We start from the raw sequence: 21,323 nt of genomic DNA, 5'->3' as shown, positions 1-21,323 counted from the left end.
CACACACACACACACATAGACTTTTGTTCTCTTTTAAATATAACACTATATTTTCTCATTTAAGTATAAAGGGAAACAGTGGACCTATGCGTGAGCGTTAGCGCTATACTGCATGTCGTAGAATTAAGTAGAAAAAAAAGAAAAAACAAATAATTAAATAGTAAACTTGTATAATTACATGTATTCTGTAGTAGTAATAAAAAAAAAAAAAAAATTGTAGTAAATATTTTTTTCGTGTGAAAAAAAAAAAAACAGTGTCTACCTACAAACCTAGGGAAGAGCGGTGCCTCCCAACACAAGCACATTCTGCTTACCGGGCGGCTCCATCCCCTGCATACAATGTACTTGTATTTTTTGAATAAAGATTTTTTGTATTTTTGTATTGTATTTGTAAGTTTTAGATAACGGAAAGTGTAACATTTCACCGACTAAAACTATCAATTTTACGTTATTTTGACGTTTTTGAAAGCACCCTTAAATAAGCAAGTGTTGGTTATGATATTGATAATTAAGTAATTTTTATATAAATTACATATTTTATTGTAAGTGAGGCCTTAGATACTAAACTAATTTAATATAAAAAATGAATTCAGAAGTAATAACTCAGCTTTATTCAGCAGTAAGTAATTGATGATTGGATGTCGCATTTAAAACATTAACCCGTAATAGCAATATACTGACAATTAACTTATAATATAAAGGTATACTGATATTATAATAAAAACCTGTCCTTTATCTAACCACATCAAGCCTGGAATCCCGCGGCAGATTCATACTAGCATAATGATTGCTGTCATTCACCCCTTATCACTGCAAATAAGTAATTAAAACACTTAAGGGGCTACTAAAGGAGCGACTGACAGCTCATAGGCCACGCTTGTCAATTTCCTCAGCCCCCGCAAGCACGCACACATAGAAGCGCCGAAATGCGTTCCGCGGAGCAATAGCCCAGCTAAAGCTCCATCTAGCTTCATAAATGTAAACTACAACTATCGGCAGTCAGCCAAAGAAAAATATTTCGGCAAAATGACATTGACAATTTCACGCTTCACAGATGGCGTTGTAACTAATATTGTATTCAATTCATTCGCCCAATGTCAAATAACAAACCAAATGGTTCTTAATGTTTCTATCAAAGCTACTATACGTTACTATAACTTATGGAGTTTTTTCTACACTCCATATTATGCGCCTTAGGAGATTTATAGAGACAGCTATAATATCTATATTAACGAATTATTCTTGGGTATAGGTTTAAGTAGTTTATTTAACCCCTCTTACAAATAACATTTCCTTGCTACCTAGGTATCTAAATCGCGTTGTATTTTTTTTATTGTTTTGCAATACTTACTTTACTTACCCTTTGGAATATACCATACGTTCTGCAACACTGCTAGCCCCGTGATGTAGGTAAGTGCGTTTTCACATTATCCTATCCGATATCACATGTAGGACCGATATCCCATATATTTACGCCGTCATCTTTAAATTTTTCCTTGTACTTCTTTCCTACATATATCCGATGTCAGATTGGATAATGTGAAAACGCACTACGTACCTACAGCGAGTCACTAGCCCCGCAATTCCCGTTTAGTTTGTACATTTTGGATCACGTCTCTGATTTGGATAAAAATTGGTAGGCTGATAGTCCATGATGCTGAGCAAGATTCACTAGGTTTCCCAAAATGTCCTAGATTGATTGTATGAAACTTTCCTTTTTTGTTACCGAAAATGCATAGAAATCTGGTAACAACAAAGGAAGGTTCTTGCTCAGCATCATGGACTCTATCAGCCTACCAATTTTTATCCAAATCGGAGACGTGATCCAACTGTACAAACTTAATGGGAATTGCACAGCCGGCCTCTTCACCATTTTTTAGTTCTATTTTTCACACCCGCGCAGCAGCTACCAGATCTTGCTATGCCACTATGCGAATACAGATGGTGCTATACGGAAACGGTCTAAGGAAACCTCTAGATTTGAAATTAATGAAAATTGGCGTAATTTACAGATTTTGCAAGAAAAAAACACTTCATTTTAATAACTGTCAAAATTAATTTTCTGAACTTTTTGCTGATACGGAATTAATATGAAATTGAGTCTCACTCAATTGTTCTAAAATGATCAATGGACTCTATTGTCAAATTAAAAGTGACAGCTAGTAACTAGAGTTGCCAAAAGCAACTGAGTAGCTACTGACGCCACGGCCAACTCATTTATTTACTTTACATATTTTTATCAGACTTAATAAAATTTTAATTCAAAATGTTCATGTTTCTCGAACAGTTGTCCCTTATGTTTTATTTATGAATAGTATATAGTACCTACATTACGATACAAGTGCAGAAACTCGTGTCGATTTTTTGACAGCTTGTTTAGGATTTCCTCTTCGCACGTGTATCGTACGATGTTTTTCAGTGCCTACCCTACATATGACCCTTTGAAATTTCGACCTGACAGAAATAGCCTGGTATGCGAACTTGTTCTGAAAAACACCATACATGTAAGAACTGAAATAGTAGGTACATTATTAACATTTGGCATTTTCGCGAGAATAATCACCAAAAATATTTTTTCTAAGGTAGGTAAAATTTATGGTTTTCCTACTCAGAATCACGAGCCCTTTCGATCTGGGGCAAAAAACAAGAGATAAAAAAATGGTCCCGAAATTTTCTATTATTTCGCATACTTTTCACTTTGTAACCGCTGCACAAAGTGTTTGAAAAATGGTAACGAAGTGGGAAAAATTAAGTTTTTTTTGCAAATTCAACATTTTCAACAAGCTGCAAATTCCACTTCATGCCAATTGAAATTTAAGAAAATTCATCTTTAGGTATGCAAATTCGTCATTTTAACACAACATGCTGCAAATACTTTTTTTTTGCAAATGCAACATTTCAGAAATTCAACTTCTGGCTGGACACCACCTCAACTCACTGGCACCTCAGATACTACGCGAAGACCAATCAACATAGACTTACATTAGATTATAATTATATTGTCTTCGGTTAGGACGATAGTTATTTATTACTCATGAAATAAAACTAGCTTTTAATGTCGTCGTCGGAAAACATCAGGATATATTTATAAGTAAATTAATTATACGCGATTTAATCTCTTTTCATTCTTAGAAAGAACGTTGAGTTTGCGGTCCCTTCATTGTTACACGGATCCGAATTAGGGTCCATGTAATGAACGTCCGTGTACCCGTGTTACGTCGTATGTCCAAATTCATGGAATTTAATTTTGAAATAAATATTGCTAATCACAACAATAAGTTGCTGTAATATTAAAAAAAAAGATGATAATTGCTTATTATTAACAATAAATATGGCGGGGATGGAACTTGGCAGGAAGAAGAAGTAATAGCTTGTATAATTAATTAATTATGCAATCATGCGCTTATTGTTATGATTTTTTAATGTAAGGTACAGCGGGGCAAATCTCGACTGGGGGCAAATGTAACTGGTCCATTTTTTTCATGTTTTACAATGTTTGAATTATTAATTAGAGTGTCCACTGGGGGCGATACGGGATTTTGTCACTAAAATACCGGTTGAAAATAAGAATTTTCTGAATTCGAACGCGTGAGACTCAAAAGCCGGCCCGCTGCTTATATATGGTAGGCGTGTGCAGTGGATCTATGTAGAACTCATCATCATGTATGTAATAAATAAACGTTTCTTAGAAGTAAACAGATTTTTTTTTATCATGAAACTGAAACTGAGACTAGCGGTCCCGTATGGTATCACTTAAATTCATTTGATTGAATTGATTGAAGTTTGTGTGTCTTGTAATTCGATAAAAGCTACTAACATTACGTACACTTTGTTTTATTGTAAATTATTAATTTTCTGTATTTACATTACAATTAGGGAACAAATCAAATTATTTTATTGAATATTTTTCGATTTGTTTTTTTTTTTTCAAGTAGTCACACTAGTTCACACTACTATATATAAATTATAAATTTAAATAGATATCATACACGAAAGAAAAAACGACAGGGCCCACCAGGGGCCACTGGTGGCTGAGCCGGGAATCGAACCCGGGTCTTCAGCTTACGCGGCTAACGTCCTTACCACTAGACCACTCGCCCGCCCCCGGGTGGCGCCCCCGGCTATATTTAAATTTTATTTAAATTTATAATTTCTTTATTTACATTAATTATCGCCTAGCCAACTTACTCCGAAGATGGGGTAGGTTAACTAATAGTCTGGAGTTTAGAAAATCGAATAGATACGTGTTATAATTGCAAATAAATACTTGCGTCAAAAATAAAGGGTTTAGAGACCCGAATAGTTCTTCTATCTGTAACAACAATTATTTTTATTAAATTGATTCAAACATCAAAGATACATGAGCTGAAGCCAAAAGTTAGTCAACTATCCCCGGTCTCCCCTAACCTACTTTTTAGGGTTCCGTAGTCAACTAGGAACCCTTATAGTTTCGCCATGTCTGTCTGTCCGTCCGTCCGTCCGTCCGTCCGCGGATAATCTCAGTAACCGTTAGCACTAGAAAGCTGAAATTTGGTACCAATATGTATATCAATCACGCCAACAAAGTGCAAAAATAAAAAATGGAAAAAAAATGTTTTATTAGGGTACCCCCCCTATACATGTAAAGTGGGGGGCTGATATTTTTTTTCATTCCAACCCCAACGTGTGATATATTGTTGGATAGGTATTTAAAAATAAATTAGGGTTTACTAAGATCGTTTTTTGATAATATTAATATTTTCGGAAATAATCGCTCCTAAAGGAAAAAAAGTGCGTCCCCCCCCCCTCTAACTTTTGAACCATATGTTTTAAAAATATGAAAAAAATCACAAAAGTACAACTTTATAAAGAATTTCTAGGAAAATTATTTTGAACTTGATAGGTTCAGTAGTTTTTGAGAAAAATACGAAAAACTACGGAACCCTACACTGAGCGTGGCCCGACACGCTCTTGGCCGGTTTTTATTAAATGTAGTCTAACATGTCTACCTATTACATATTATTATGTTGAAAAGGTCTGTTTGTTAATAAATAATTTTTTTTATCGCCGCGCTACAAGTACATGTCGGCGGCCGCGAATTCACGGCCCATTCAGTGGTGACGACTTTCGCGCCGCGCAATAAAATTCAATGTCGCCTGCTCGCGTGCGGTCCGTTTGTTAATGTAGGTAAAAAATTAGAATGGCGGCATTTTGTGGACATCAAAGGAGTGAGCCTTCTGTACTTGTACTATTATATATTCTGTGCTTTTACCTCTGTGCGACGCTAGCGGTCTCATATGGTACCAGAAATCATTCCAAAAACCGAAGGTCACACATTTTTTTACTCAAATATTGTTACCTTTAGTCAAATAAACCATAGATATATTTAAAGAACTACAAACATTGGATTTAACAAAAAACACTCACTCAATGGGGCTAAGTATCTTGATTGTGTACACTTATGAGGACACCGTGAATCAATATACATTTTAAATAAAGAATAACGATTAAATGGCGGTATGGTCTCAGTCGTTGGAGGTATACATACAGTACCTGTACAAGATAAAATATACTACTGTGTGTTTTTTTTCCTTTAATATAAAAATGTTTAGAATCGTTAGCAGACGTTTCTGCTTAATAAAAATTAATTTATACTACTATGTATAATACAAACTATGCCAAGCATAACCAAATAAGGATGTAATTCTGAAAATAAGTGATTGAAATAAACAATTTGGTAGTTATGTTGTTTTATTTTATATGTATTCAAGGAGATGAAGAATACAGGTATGCTATGTGCAAATTTCTTTTTTGATGATTTTTAATTGCAAGAATCCATTTGACCTCAATGGTCTGGAATCCAATTAAAATCGTAGGCAAGCTCGGGTGCCAAGTAAATGATATTATAAGATTAGGAATAATAGGAATGCATCCTTAAAATTAACGTAACTAAGAAAACACCGTGTAGAATATTCATATGTCTTGAGAGAATCTGTATCTCTCTCAGTTTTTCTCACTCAGAAGGTGGATCTTCAACACGTCTCGGGTAGTCCGGCGGTTCCTCTTTCTGCAGCCAAGATGAAAGCGAAACCTTGTCCTGATTGTTGACATTTAACTGAAAGTTTAAAGAAATTTAGTAGGTAGTAAAATCACGTTTTTAAAACAAAGATGTCAAATCAGGTAAACAGCTGAACATAAAAAAATCTCTTTAATCGAACTGAAAGAGAGAGAGGCTTTATAACAACAAAAATAGAGTGTGAAATTATTGAGGAATTCGTTACGACTGGACGATAATTTCAAGAACAGAGGATTGAGGCCCAAATTAATAAGTAGTTATAACTTATGAATGCTAATTGTTACCAGAACTGGTTTCAGACAATACGTATGTTGTCCCATAAACATAGTAAAAAATCTAGGTATTAGGAACCCTTTTACTCAAAAACTGTCCGTAGTTGAAGCTGTAGACAGATCCTTAGTCATTAACATATTATCTTCATCAATTTCCACAGCTAGGTAGTACCTATCTAGTACGTATAGAGTACCTATCTCTGCTGACATTAGAATCCCCTTAGTCAAAGTCCAATCCATCAGAAAGGTATTAATTTTATTTATTATTTTAAGCCAAGCTCAGTTTAGTCAAGACTAATTTAAAACTGTAAATTAAACATAAACGCACTGGCTAGCTCAAACTAACGTACAAGGTAAATCAACTGATGATTATTTTATTTTACATTTTGTCAGAGTTTCGTTTCCTTTCAACCCCTTATTTGCCAAGTCTGGCATAGAAACATGAGTAGTTTCATGCGCTCTGCCTACCTCTTTATGGGATACAGGCTGATTGTATGTATATTTGTAAATATTATTTTATGTAAACTTTATTGCACAATTCATTAAAAAAGTACAAAATTCGAACTTATTTACTGACAAGTTTTATGTGATAGATCAGTAAAAAACCTGAAGCTGTAAAAACAACCTAACAAAACCATCATATTTAGAATAAAACTGATGTAATATAAAACAAAATTAAAGTTTTTGAAATATAGAACGTTAACTAAGGTTTTTTTAGCAAAGTTATTTTTTAATCTTTAGTATAGTATGATTTAGGGAGTGTACAAGTTTGTAATGGGGTGGCAACGCGCATGTGACACTCTTTGAGTTGCAGGCGTCCATAGGTTACGGTAACCGCTTTCCATCAGGCGGACCGTATGCTTGTTTGCCACCGACATAGTATAAAAAAATTAATAAAAAAAACCTAAATTATTTAGTTAAATTGATAACCAAGGTACAAATTTTGTTTAGTTTTTTTTTATATTGTGAGATGTGTATCATAACCTAGAGGAACTACACTGTTCAGTTTTATAAATAGTGGCTAAAAATTAGTGGAAATTAATATATGAAATAAAAGTTTATCATAATACAGACTTAGGTATATACCTACGCTTACTTTGTACCTTATGCTCGTTTAGCATGTCGTGTACTGGATATAATGAACTAATAAATCTTATGCATTATTTGTATAAAATCCTTTAACTGATGGTATCTGAAATAAAAACTTAGGTACACAGTAAATATAGACTAACTTAAAAATAACCAAATAATCCACCAAAATGAATTCCCACGGGAAGTACGAGTAATTGGTCAACTATGCCTATTACATCAATATTACTCGCTAAATTCTTTGGCCAAGGAATGGACCAAGCCTAGGGTTTCCTAGTACTATCGAAGAGGACCTTCTTTATATATTATCTGAAGTAACTCTCTAACTTCACCATACCAGTCCAGTCTACTACATATTAGTAATGATCAATCCTTCTAAGTAGTACTAGTACCTATCAAATACCAGAAGCGATGTTATGCCTTATCGTATACTCCTTATGCTAAGAAATGATGATGGTTACACGTCGTCCTGTAAAAACAAACCCATTCGTTATTTGTGAAATTTCTTAAAAATATTTATTAACATGTAAGTATTTGTCTCTTAACTATTTAAAAACGCACTATAGAATAAATAGCTTTTTGGTTTTTCACCGGGCAAGTTGCCCAGAGATTCCTTGTACTTACTTACTTACTTTTACAGACATGATTTATGTTTTAGTTATGAAGATGACGGTTAATGCAGTACAAGGATATTTTCCATACCATCTTCGATTCCTATTTCTGTATACCTCTATATAGAAAAAAATGGAGTAGGTAGGTATATATAATTGGTCGCTTATCTACCTAACAAATAAATAAAAAGTGGTAACGGTTCGGGAATCAGCAGATAACACATACGTCAGTATACCACAGGTCGATATTCAAGTCTCTACACTTTTTATTGCATTTTTCTAAACACTCTCTCATCCGTCACTATCCGATGACATCACGGCGCTTTTTAGTGGCAAGGACGAACCTGTTTAGTCGGAACTGATTACAGTCTTCTAATCACATGTAAAAGCTACCACATAAGTACCATTCTTTAACACATGAGCTTCTTCTACTCCATGCTTTTAACATTGTGCTTAAAACTATAAACTTAAAACTATACATACATACATACAACATACATACAATCACGCCTGTATCCCATGAAGGGGTAGGCAGAGCACATAAAACTACTCAACTCCTCTACTTAAAACTATGTGTATATTAAAAGACGTAGTACCTTGAAGTTTCTGGGCCTTATAGTATTGTTCGAAAATAAATGAATATTCTATTTCAGAACACCTGAACCTTGCAAAAAAAAATTACCGGATTATCAAATGAAAGTAAGAAAACTAATTAACGTTTGCCTCCTAGATAGTTATGATTACCAAGACCTGTTCTCTGTCAAAAGAAAAAGGTACCCGTTCTAAATCTCTGCTTGTGTATTCGTGTAGTCCCGGCAGTGCTAAGTTGCCGAGGTACCGAACCCGTCCTTTACAGAATGATTTACATTCCTCACTGTTATAAAATTAAAAACGCATCCATTCTACTGTACGTAGAAAGCAAACTGGACTGTACTTAGAATCCGTGAATCCGGACATATTAAACTTGGGTACCCGGACCTTGATAACACGGACCTAGCCACAAATCCGGATTTATATAACACTACAGAAAAGCGAGCCAGGCACCTCATACACGAAACGCACATGCGACTGCGATCGATACTGAAGAAATAATAAACTTTAATGTTTAGAGACACATGAAATGATGACGACCGGTCTGGCCTAGCGCGTAGTGACCCTGCTACGCCGCGGTCCCGGGTTCGAATCCCGATAAGGGCATTTATTTGTGTAATGAACACAGATATTTGTTCCTGAGTCATGGATGTTTTCTATGTATATATTTATATAATTAAGTATATCGTCGTCGCCTAGCACCCATAGTACAAGCTTTGCTTAGTTTGGGGCCAGGTTGATCTGTGTAAGGTATCCCCCAATATTTATTATTTATTTATTTATTTACATACACACAAACGCATAAATGAGCAAATCCCTAACATGAGCTATGTGTCACTGAAGGGCTCCTAATCGGATCATCATCAGCAGTTCTTTCATCAATCTCTTAACACGAGCTATGCGTTTTTGAGGAGTTCCGTTCTGATCATCATCAGTTCCACTTCGTCAAATGTAAGTCCTTGTCCTTATTCATAATCCAAAACATTAGAGAGACTTTGGTGATAATACAAAAGTCACTACAAGTGTGCCGTTCAAATTTGAGAAGTTCCTTTGATCTTTCATGGATTGGTATCCAAAAGAGATCACCAAAACTCCAGCATGATCGAAATCTGACTTGAAACCTCAAAGTGCTTAAAAAACTTAACTCGTTAAATTCGTCGTTGAAGAGTTCCGCTCTGATCATCATAAACTGTTCCACTTCACCATATGTGACTGTTTTGAATGGAAATGCATGATGTTCTAATAAAACACAAAAATCACTATATATTATGCGCCTTTCAGACTTTAGGAGTTTTCTCGATTTCTCCAGAATCCAATTATCAGAACTGGCTTTCAATAATATGTACATACACTAAAAAAAAATCGAAACCTGTCTACTTAGTAACAAACATCAAACATTACACACGAATTGATAAATGATAACCTCCTCGAAATTTGGAAGTTGGTTAAAAACACAAGTTTTTAAAATTGATAATTAAAACTAGGTACCTTATATTATTTAAATTACCTTTTACAATTTTTTTTATACCACGTCGGCGGCAGGTAAGAGGAAAAGAGGTAACCGGAAACTATGGACACCTGCAACTCAAGGGGTTTCACATGCGCGTTGCCGACCCATTAGAAACTAAGTACACTCCTTTTTTGAAGAATCCATACTGTAGTTCATCGGAAATACCAAAACTATGCTTTATTTCGTGCTACCCTAATAAGGAATTCTGGTAGTGATCGCATACATCGATAAGACCGCCTGTTGCTGCTTTTATTTTCAATGTAATTCTGTTATTAAATTTGTAAACCTGTTATCTTTGTGGGGCAATAAAGAAGATTAACTTATTTACTTACTTAAAAAGTAAAGTAGTGTGTAAGTGCGTTTTCACATTATCCGATCCGATATCGGATGTAGGAAAGATTTCAAAATTAAAAAATCAAAGATGGTGGCGTAAATATACGGGACATGGGATGGGTCCGACATCCGATATCGGAACGGATGATGTGAAAACGCACTAAGAGAAACTATGTAAGAGACATAGAGTCATCGAGTATTTTGCCGAACACGCAGAAAATAGACGGGCCGAACCGCACCAGAAAGGTTCCTTTTGTGCCTATGTTTGGTATGAAACCCTAAAAAAGAGAAAGCCAATTCTTAGGTTTATTTTACAGTTCTGGATTAAGCTTGAGTTTAGCTATATATAAACAATAATAATAACATTTGTCGGACACTATCCCGGTGAGTCACTCGGGCACATTGCACAGACATGACCTCATAACTAGGATAATTCACCAGCAGTTAGTATTTTCCATACAATCTTGTGGACCGCGAAGTACCGTACTACAAGTAGGTACTTACCTGCGCCAGTTCTCGAAAATGGTCGAGATACTTGGTTGATTCGACGATCATCGTCGTTTCGGCGAACGATCTCATAGGCAAAAGTGAGCGACACTCGCTAGGGGTGAGATGCAGAAGGCGGTACTCCTGTACACGGCGCGTAGGTCGGTCACCTTGGGCCCTGCCTGCCCCGCTGCTGGATGTATTTAAAAAATAACCATGTACCTGGAGTCTGTCTTTTCCCTTTCTTATACCATTGTTTTTGTATCTTTTGTATTTTTAGCATAAGCTACAGAAAATATTTTGACATACCAACGTCAACGAGTTTTAATCACAGACAACCGCATAACAGAAAGATCACTGCACAGACCATACAGGTTGTTTGATAGCGAAGTACGTACTAAGTAGAAAATATCAAAGAATTATAGCAGAGAACGACATAATTACTTATGTTTTAATAGCCAAGCCGAAACGGCAGATTTAACATTTTAAAATTGTACTGAAACACATCCAACTTATCAGTACGTATAAAACCATGAGTCGTTTATTTAAATGGCCTTGGAGATGATGAAATGAGAAAATGAGCCAAATAAATATCTGTAAGTACTCCTCACACTAATAAATACCCTTGGCGGGATTCGAACAAGGGACATCAGCTTTAGCAGGCCGGCAGGGCCAGTCCAATCCAATATGTACAAGGATTTCACTCCAGAGTTGTGGGTTCAAATCCCGTTGCGTGGCCAACCAACTTAAACATTGTAATTTTTTTTATTGCAATATCTATTCTTATTTTTCAATGAATGTATTTTTTTATTTTTGTTTTATTTTATTTCACTTATAATTGTGTAAATTATGTACAACACACAAAACAACATTGTATACATTAGGTTAGGCTCCCTTAGAAAAGGTTTTCTTCTTTTGAAGATGAATTAATATTAATTTCTTTATTTTATAATTTATTTGGTATAATAAGAAAGAACAAAAAAACAAAAAGTAGAAATTTCGAAATAAAATGGAAAAAAATCACCTAGAAGTTAGCATATTTAGCTGATGGCTGGTACCACAGGGCCACGGACACATTATCGTTCCTGTCGAAATTTCATAGCATCTTGTAACTCAAATAGTATAGAGTTTGACGTAGCTTTGGCAATACGCACACATGCGTATATATAATAAATATACAAAATGAACGTAGTTTATGGAAAAGGATCTAACCCACAAATATTGCCAATAGAATTTAAACTTTCTGACAATAACAATAGTCATTCATTTCAATGGCAATTTTATGGAGATAAATCCTTTTCGCTAAACTACGTCCAAATTTTCGTAATTATAAATTGTCAAAAACGCTGCGCGATTTGACATAGGTCTTGCCTCCTCGAGGCCCGCCGGCCGTCTGACATTTTTGACAATAAGGACACATGTATACGATTGACGTATGAAAGAAAGAGAAACGAAACCGCATAAAATGGCCGTTTTCTGTTGAATTCATGATATTGTAAATGATGATAAATCTTTGTATATACGATAATAAAAAATATTTCCTTCTACGAGAGACTAGATAATTTGGAAACCTTCACTTTAAAGTAGGTTAGACTGATTAAAGTTGCATATTTTTTTCACAATGTTAGTTAAACGAAAAATTAAGGCCTTACTTTGGATTAAATTTCTATCGAGAAAATTGTAAGCATTCGTGTTTCGAGCTGTACAAAAATTTCAATCATATAGTCAAGATATACATATCCAAAAATCAGATCTCTAGGTTTCCGGGGCTAAGCACACCAGTGAATCTAAAATCCTAATATTTATCGATGCATGGCCTTAATCCGCTCACTGCAATTGCTTTACGCACACTGCTGACAAAACAATCGCAAATCGCAGACACACGCGTAATAGATAACAATAGGTAGGTACCATCCTATATATTTAACTAAAACTACTTAACTTTTATATGTCGGAGCCGGTAGCTCGACATCAAGGGGCGCCGCAGTCACCAGCTCCATGGCGGGCGGAAACGGTGGGCATATCACGCACACAAGTCCAACAAATGTTTATGCAACTGGTAACGAATATTGCTAATATCAAAACAAACACAATCACTTAAGTTCCAAAACACAAAAAAATCACACCAACTCAAAGCTTTAGCATCACTAAGTTATCAGAACCGGAAACGAATCCGTGGGTCAAGTGGTACACTACTAGGTACTTAAAGCGCACACGTAATCTCACGGCACGGTTATGGGATAGCGCACGGTCGCGTGTCTCTATTCATCCATGTCCCAAATCTTAATGCCCTCTCGGCACCTTAAGGAATGCTTACAACAAATATTTTAATTAATTTCATTACGTACCACATCGGACCCACGGCTACGTTCGGCGGTGTTTACAATATCCGCCCCGTCTCAAAGTACAAAGACATCACTGTGACAATTCCGCTAATGCTGTTAACGTAAACATTGGACCAGGAATGTGGGCCGCCTCCATGGGCCTCAGACACTATAAGGTTACAGGTGCCTTGCGCCGGTATATTATATGTAATACGATGTACGAATTAAATATTTATTCTTTGATACGCAGAAATGGATACGATACTTACGCGAGCCTATATAATATTCAGATACTTTGCATTCGAGTTCTTTGTTGTTAATCTTGTTATCCTCAGTGATTTTTTTGCCACGATTTGCCGCCCTTAAAATCTGGCCGCCCTAGGCCCGGGCCTACTGGGCCTTACGGCAAATCCGCCACTGGAGTCAGCAAAAAAATAGTTTTAGGTGTATCTGGGTTACACTGGGGTCTGGGGTAAATACATGACCTTGACAAAGATTTATTCAAATTTGAATTTTGACACGCTGTCAATAGAGTCAAAAATGCATGATGCATATATACATCACTATGCATTTAAGGGCTAAAGGCCAACAGTTACACTTTTTTCAAATTTAATGTTATTTTGTACTTCTATATACAGACAGAAATAATTGCTATTTTAGTAGTGTTAAACTTCATATCGCTATGTACTACTAACATTAATAATACACCGTTTGTATAAATGAATCATTTTTAGGGTTCCGTAAAAAGACGTACAAAAGGAGCCCTTATGGCGCCGCTCTCTCTGTCTGTCTGTCTTTTTGTCTGTCACATTATTAAATATCTCGAGAACTACTTATGATATCGCTTTACTACTTATGAACATCGTTAACCTCTACAAATTTAAAGTATTATTTTATTAAATGTATTACTAGTAATTACAGAAAATGGCCAAAATGAAAGGGGGGCAAACTGTAAATTTCAAGTAACTTACTAGGTCAGGTGGGGTATTGTTATAAAAAGCTCAAAGTGTATATGTATGTATATCAAAACTATTTTTCATAATTTTTTGGTTATGGAAAAAATGTTTTTGAAGGAAAATGTAAAAAAATACCGTGCGGGTATATTATAATAAATATTACAGGAAAAATAAAATTGTACACCTATCTTGATAACTTTTTTTAATAAAAAAAAAAAACAGTTTATTTTACCTGTATTTTTTAACAAAATAACAGTAAAATTACCTGCTTCTATAGAGGCAAAATAGTTAAAATCGATTCACGCAATAAATTATCTCATAAAAGTCATCTTCCATACTAGCTCGCGCGCATTCGTTTACTCAATTTGCCGATAGACGTCGCTGTACCTTGCACGCTCATTTCCTACATCGCGTTTTTCCTGAGATAATGAGCGTCTTTAGGAGCGTCCTTGCGACATGCCGTAAATCGTAAACTATTGAAGTCGAATAGTCTTGATTTTATTTGGACGTTGTCTAACAATAAAATTGTATATTAAAATATTAATTGTTATGTGGGAAATTGAGTCTTGAGAGATTTAGTCAAGTCTGTAGAGTTATATGAATAACATTTTGATGATTCAACTACCTATTGAAAGTTTGTACGGAACCCTCGGTGAGCGAGTCCGACTCGCACTTGACCGGTTCTTTAACCTTATAACAGCATTTGTTACAGAGCTGGATGGACAGGAGGGGGAGGAATGTGTTTAGCAGCGGCTCGGTGGCCAATTCTTCCAGCGGCAACCATCCCGCGCTGCCAGCGCCCGCCGTCATAAGGCCCATCACACAGGTAAGATACAAACACATGTCACCCCTCGCTACCAACCGCTATCATAACAAGGCCCATCACGCAGGTGAAATACAAACAGCGCCGGGTGGCTGCCAGCGGTGGTCAAGCGGTGGACGCAATAAACTTATGTTAGTACTTTTATCAAATACGCAATGATACGCGTATTTGAGTTGATTTTATCCCTTTCAGCACAAGTTAAATACGTGCGTTCAACTTTAAACAAATCTAGGTAGTTTGAAAAGTAGGCTTGAAAACATCATGTTGTAGGCGCACTGCAACTAGAGATAACTGTAAAGTAATTTCACGTGAAATTGAAAGGCAAGGCAACGCATTTAATTTTATACAAGCTACAGCCCCTGTTTATATATCTAATGTATCTGCATGATGAAATATTTTTCTACTGAAAATATCAGGAAAAAGAGTTTTGTATTTCAACTTCCTGTTTCGTCGCGTTGCTTAAAAATAATATTACAAATATTACAGTGTAATTTTCTGTTTACTTACCTACGAAATATTTATATTTTAAGCGTAAAAAATATCTAGAATGGAGATATTATTAAGAATTGATCATGAACGTATTTATTTCTAGATTTTTATTTACAGATAATTTGTCGTTCTTTTTATCAAAACACTTATAAACTGAAGGTATGAATTTAATTAAAATAATAATATTTAAAGTAGAGTAAAACCTATAAACCAAACTAATAACTAAAAGCTCATTTGCGTCAACAAGCAGACGGTAAGGTTGTCATTCCATTAGATATTCAATGATATTCAATGAATATCTAATGACCCACCAGTGGGGATATTGTTCATCTAAACGTGTGTAGGTTACAGAATGTTTGCACGCCTTCGAGCATTAAGATTAACCCTTTGTGCTCAGCCACAAACATTTAATGTCCTGGTTCGGTGTTTAGCCTGAACAAAGACAAATATAATTCCGTATAGACAGATATAGTCTACGTAGAAAACGTACCCTGGAACTGCTAACGAAAATCTATGGTCGTGCAGATGACGCTACACTTTTGGTTGATTATCGGCTAGATGGCGCTAAAAGAAGCTACAGGAGCGAAAATGGAGAGGAGAAAGTCTTAATAATTTGCAGAAGCACGTTTCAAATGTACAACAGGATAAATTAACCTGTTCTGTGTATGTTCCGTGAGTAGGTAACGAAATATATCTGATTATGTCTGTATTCATAGAATTTTTAATATTACTGAAGTCTTTGAACGTAAGAGAACATAATGCACATGTCAACTTGAGCACTTTATCTATCTAATATAAATAAAGTATTGTATTGTATTGTATTGTATTGTACAGGTAGACCGGTATTTTTTAGGGTTCCGTAGTCAACTAGGAACCCTTATAGTTTCGCCATGTCTGTCTGTCTGTCTGTCTGTCCGTCCGTCCGTCCGTCCGTCCGTCCGTCCGTCCGTCCGTCCGTCCGTCCGTCCGTCCGTCCGCGGATAATCTCAGTAACCGTAAGCACTAGAAAGCTGAAATTTGGTACCAATATGTATATCAATCACGCCAACATAGTGCAAAAATAAAAAATGGAAAAAAATGTTTTATTAGGGTACCCCCCCTACATGCAAAGTGGGGGCTGATATTTTTTTTCATTCCAACCCCAACGTGTGATATATTGTTGGATAGGTATTTAAAAATAAATAAGGGTTTACTTAGATCGTTTTTCGATAATATTAATATTTTCGGAAATAATCGCTCCTAAAGGAAAAAAAGTGCGTTCCCCCCCCCTCTAACTTTTGAACCATATGTTTAAAAAATATGAAAAAAATCACAAAAGTAGAACTTTATAAAGACTTTCTAGGAAAATTGTTTTGAACTTGATATGTTCAGTAGTTTTTGAGAAAAATACGAAAAACTACGGAACCCTACACTGAGCGTGGCCCGACACGCTCTTGGCCGGTTTTTTTCTTAAATACATTCATCATCATCATGATGATGATGAATGTATTTAAGTAAGATTTGACGTAGGCACTAGTTTTACGAAAGCGACTGCCATCTGACCTTCCAACCCGAAGGGCAACTAGGCCTTATTGGAATTAGTCCGGTTTCCTCACGATGTTTTCTTTCACCGAAAAGCGACTAGAAAATATCAAATGACAATGAGCCGGGGTTCGAACCCGCGACCTCCGGATCGAAAATCGCACGCTCTTACTGCTAGGCCACCAGCGCTTCCGCCTGAAATACATTCATCAACTAGTCTAACGTAAATATAACTAGGTATCATAATATGTTAAAAATATTATAGCTTTTAAATTTTCGCAATGTTTATATTTTAGTGATGAAAATAAATATGGAAACACGGTAAGGACTCGTATTTGACTACAAAACGCTAAAAATAAATCAAGCGATACGCGTCAGAATTTGTGATATATAGATGAATCAGGACCTCGATAATTCAAAGCAAATACAAATAATCGACCAAACCCTGTTTACGTAAATGCGAAAAACATACCTGCCTGCGACAGATATTGACAAATTGCGCCAGGGGGTTGGAGCCCCTTTTATTAAAAATACATATTTATGGGAAAATAAGCATATACAGGATATAGCTATTCCTGAGACTCAAGCCTCATTTACCTATAGATAATATACGGCACATGGCATGACATGCTGTCATTAAGTTCGTTATAATACGCTTCAATGTACCAAAGTATCACATTGCACGCGGTGCAACTCAAGAAAATAGTAAAGGTATTTCTTATATTATGACATTACCTTATATTTATCTTATGACACAAAATTAGACCATTAAATTTAAAAACTGGTTTAGGGCCTAAGCAATATTTTTATTTTATTTCACTTATTTTTTATGGCTACGAGACTGGTTAAGGAATTTTTTTATAAAATAAGGCCTAGGCCATTTGAAAACTTGTATAGATCCTAAGCAATATTTTATTTTACATGTTTTAAATAATTTTGAGTGTTAATTAGGAATTCTACCAGTATTAATTCGATCAAGAACGATTTAATACTGAACTGACAAAGCCCACACAAAAAAGCGTACCCCTGAAATGTATGGTGGCGCTGTTGGAAGCCTGGAAGTGGCCAAAATCATACTTTCCCCAAATATTTTTGCGTGTTTTTAGGGTTCCGTAGTCAACTAGGAACCCTTATAGTTTCGCCATGTCTGTCTGTCCGTCCGTCCGTCCGTCCGTCCGTCCGTCCGTCCGCGGATAATCTCAGTAACCGTTAGCACTAGAAAGCTGAAATTTGGTACCAATATGTATATCAATCACGCCAACAAAGTGCAAAAATAATAAAAAATGGAAAAAAATGTTTTATTAGGGTACCCCCTACATGTAAAGTGGGAGCTGATATTTTTTTCATTCCAACCCCAACGTGTGATATATTGTTGGATAGGTATTTAAAAATGAATAAGGGTTTACTAAGATCGTTTTTTGATAATATTAATATTTTCGGAGATAATCGCTCCTAAAGGAAAAAAAGTGCGCCCCCCCCTCTAACTTTTGAACCATATGTTTAAAAAATATGAAAAAAATCACAAAAGTAGAACTTTATAAAGACTTTCTAGGAAAATTGTTTTGAACTTGATAGGTTCAGTAGTTTTTGAGAAAAATACGGAACCCTACACTGAGCGTGGCCCAACACGCTCTTGGCCGGTTTTTATTTTTATAAGAACAAATCGTCCCTACTTTTAAAAAAACTTGTATCTTCGTCTGTCAATGAAAATAAAATTGTAATAAGTATGTATGCAATGCATATAGACTTACTGCGTTTTAACTTTGAGGAACAGCGTAAGATACGAGATTTTTTAAAAGTAGTGACGAAATCGTATATTTATTTACTTTAAAATTGTGATATCACGTCAAAACACATTTTGGAAAAAAAAATTGTAGGCATCATCACTCTAGTTAACACTGTAGTTATAACGGTTTACTGACGATTCGCCAAAAAACGTTTCCCAAAGTTTCACATCCCAAAATATTATTCCCAAATTATCATTTCCCAAATAAACGTTTGGCAAAACAACTTATCGCAAATTGACATTTAGCAAAACTTTTTTTGGCAAGTATTTGTTTCCCAAAACATTTACTTGGTCAAATTTCATTTTACCAAATATTATTTAGTCAAAGGTATTGTTAGGCAAAATTTCCATTTCCCAATATATTGCACTAGAAATTTGTTTGTTGATTTTATACTTTGTATCCAAGATTTGTGTGAAATAATGTGTATGTCGTACTTTTTTCCTCCTGCTGCAAATGTCAAGGATGACATTTTCACTTACATGTCCGGATACATTTTATTAAAAAGAAACCTTATGTTTTCAAGACCATTATGTTCTATTAATTTTTAATTACTTTAAAAAGCCATTTTCGGTTTGCTCACTGTCAACCTAACAGGCTAACATGCTCCTCCTCGCTTCGCTCGTCGTCGCACCTAAACTGACCCTGTCACACACGAGTTTTCTGTTACAATACTAATACAATTATTACATTGCGTGCACATGCCTTGTAATATTTATTGACAAACGTGGTTTTGCATGGTGTAATTTGTAGAAACATTTTTTGACAAAAAAAAGTAGTTGACAAAATAGTTTTGTCCAGTGATTAATTTGACAAAAATAAAGCTGAGCAAACTTTTCTTGTCCAACTGAAGCCTTGGGAATAAAACTGAAATTATCATTTGACAATTTTAAGTTAAATTTGGCAAAAAAAACTTCGGTAAATTAAATTAATCCCGTAGAAATGAAAATGCAAATGCCTAAATATTTTCGAAATTTGCGATGTGAAATTTTGACCAAACATGTTTTTGGGATATAAGTTTTGCCATTAAAAACGTTTGCGAAATAAAGTTTTGTCTAAATAAAATTTGACTAAGTAAAATTGTGCCAAATGATAATTTGACCAAACAAATTCATTGCGAAACATACCTTTGCCAAACACTACTTTGGGAAATGAAACTATTGCGATATGATTATTGGGAAATGAAATTTGACGAAACGTTTTTTGGCGAAACGGCAGGACACCAGTTATAACAGTATTAAACAGGTGGCGCTAAAAAATCGAGGCACGATTCTTAGTATGAAGTATGTAAATCCTATATAAAATATAATCCTTGAATTCGAAGAAGCATTGATTAAGGGATGCAGCAGCAGAAAAAATACTTAATCACGCAATTTTTTGTTTCATTGCATGTTTGAGAAAAGCACTATATATGCCTCATATTTCCCTGCCTCTGAAGTAATATACTATACAGTCTGACCAAAAATAGCAGAAATTAAAAAGTGGCAACATTGTATTGTCATCCCTTTCAAATCAATATGTGTGAGAAAACGGGACGACACTACGATGTTGGTCCGACTGTATAAACATGTACTATCTACAGTAACTTCGTTCCGACCTTTAATTAATTAGATTAGATTAGATTTTAGATTAGATTATATTTATTTCTTGATGAAAATTACATGTTATTTTAACTTAAAAATAGCACTAATTCACAAAAAGTTCGTCACAACATAATAATAAGAAAATAATTAATAAAAACAATAATAACCATCAAATAATATGTAAATCAATAATATGTCATAATAAAGCAATTAAATAACCGCCTACTTAATAATAAGCCAGACGAATTGTTATCGGTCACGTACATACATACATATAAAAGCACCTACATGTAGGTTTAAAAATCTTTATTTCCCATAAGAATACATAATATTCACTTAGAGGTACATGAGAATTTCTTATTTTTCATGCAATACTTATCTTTTAAGCGGTGAGCGCACACTCAACTAAATACAACTAACAATATTAACAATATTGGAGGATTGGTTTGCATCCTACCTGCAGGGGCGTAGCCAGGCTGTCCGAGCTGACCGGTCGCTCTCCGACTGGTGTGACCTTACTACGGGCGTCCCTCAGGGCGGTATACTCTCTCCTCTTTTGTTTTCCGTTTTTATTAACATGATTACTTCCAAACTTCAGTGTTCATACCATTTATATGCCGATGACCTACAACTATACACACAAACGCGGCTTGATGATGCCGACGAGGCTATCGCGAAATTGAATGAGGATCTCAATCGCATCTCATCTTGGTCTAAAGACTTCGGAATAGCTGTGAATCCTTCCAAGTGTCAGGCTATCATCATCGGGAACCCGCGACTGGTCTTAAATACCAATTTTGAGCTCGTTGCACCGATTCTCTACGAAGACAGTGTAATTCCATTCTCGACTAAGGCTAAAAATCTGGGGTTGATATTTGACTGTGGCCTGACTTGGG

The 21,323-nt window shown here is 35.4% G+C and overlaps 1 protein-coding gene across 1 annotated transcript in view; it reads left to right on the top strand.

Annotated features, from left to right (window-relative positions):
* The window catches only part of LOC125229107 (cholecystokinin receptor-like), a 174,215-nt gene that overhangs the window by 139,032 nt on the left and 13,860 nt on the right, over nucleotides 1–21,323 (top strand). Inside the window, 1 exon segment of the mRNA XM_048133886.1 lies at nucleotides 14,928–15,053. Coding sequence (XP_047989843.1) covers nucleotides 14,928–14,974 — 47 coding nt within the window. The 3' untranslated portion in view covers nucleotides 14,975–15,053.

The sequence above is a fragment of the Leguminivora glycinivorella genome, chromosome 8 (assembly GCF_023078275.1).
Source record: "Leguminivora glycinivorella isolate SPB_JAAS2020 chromosome 8, LegGlyc_1.1, whole genome shotgun sequence".
In the NCBI taxonomy this organism is placed as follows: domain Eukaryota; kingdom Metazoa; phylum Arthropoda; class Insecta; order Lepidoptera; family Tortricidae; genus Leguminivora; species Leguminivora glycinivorella.
The sequence above is the reverse complement of the archived record's forward strand: the minus strand, read 5'-3'. Positions and strand labels throughout refer to the sequence as shown.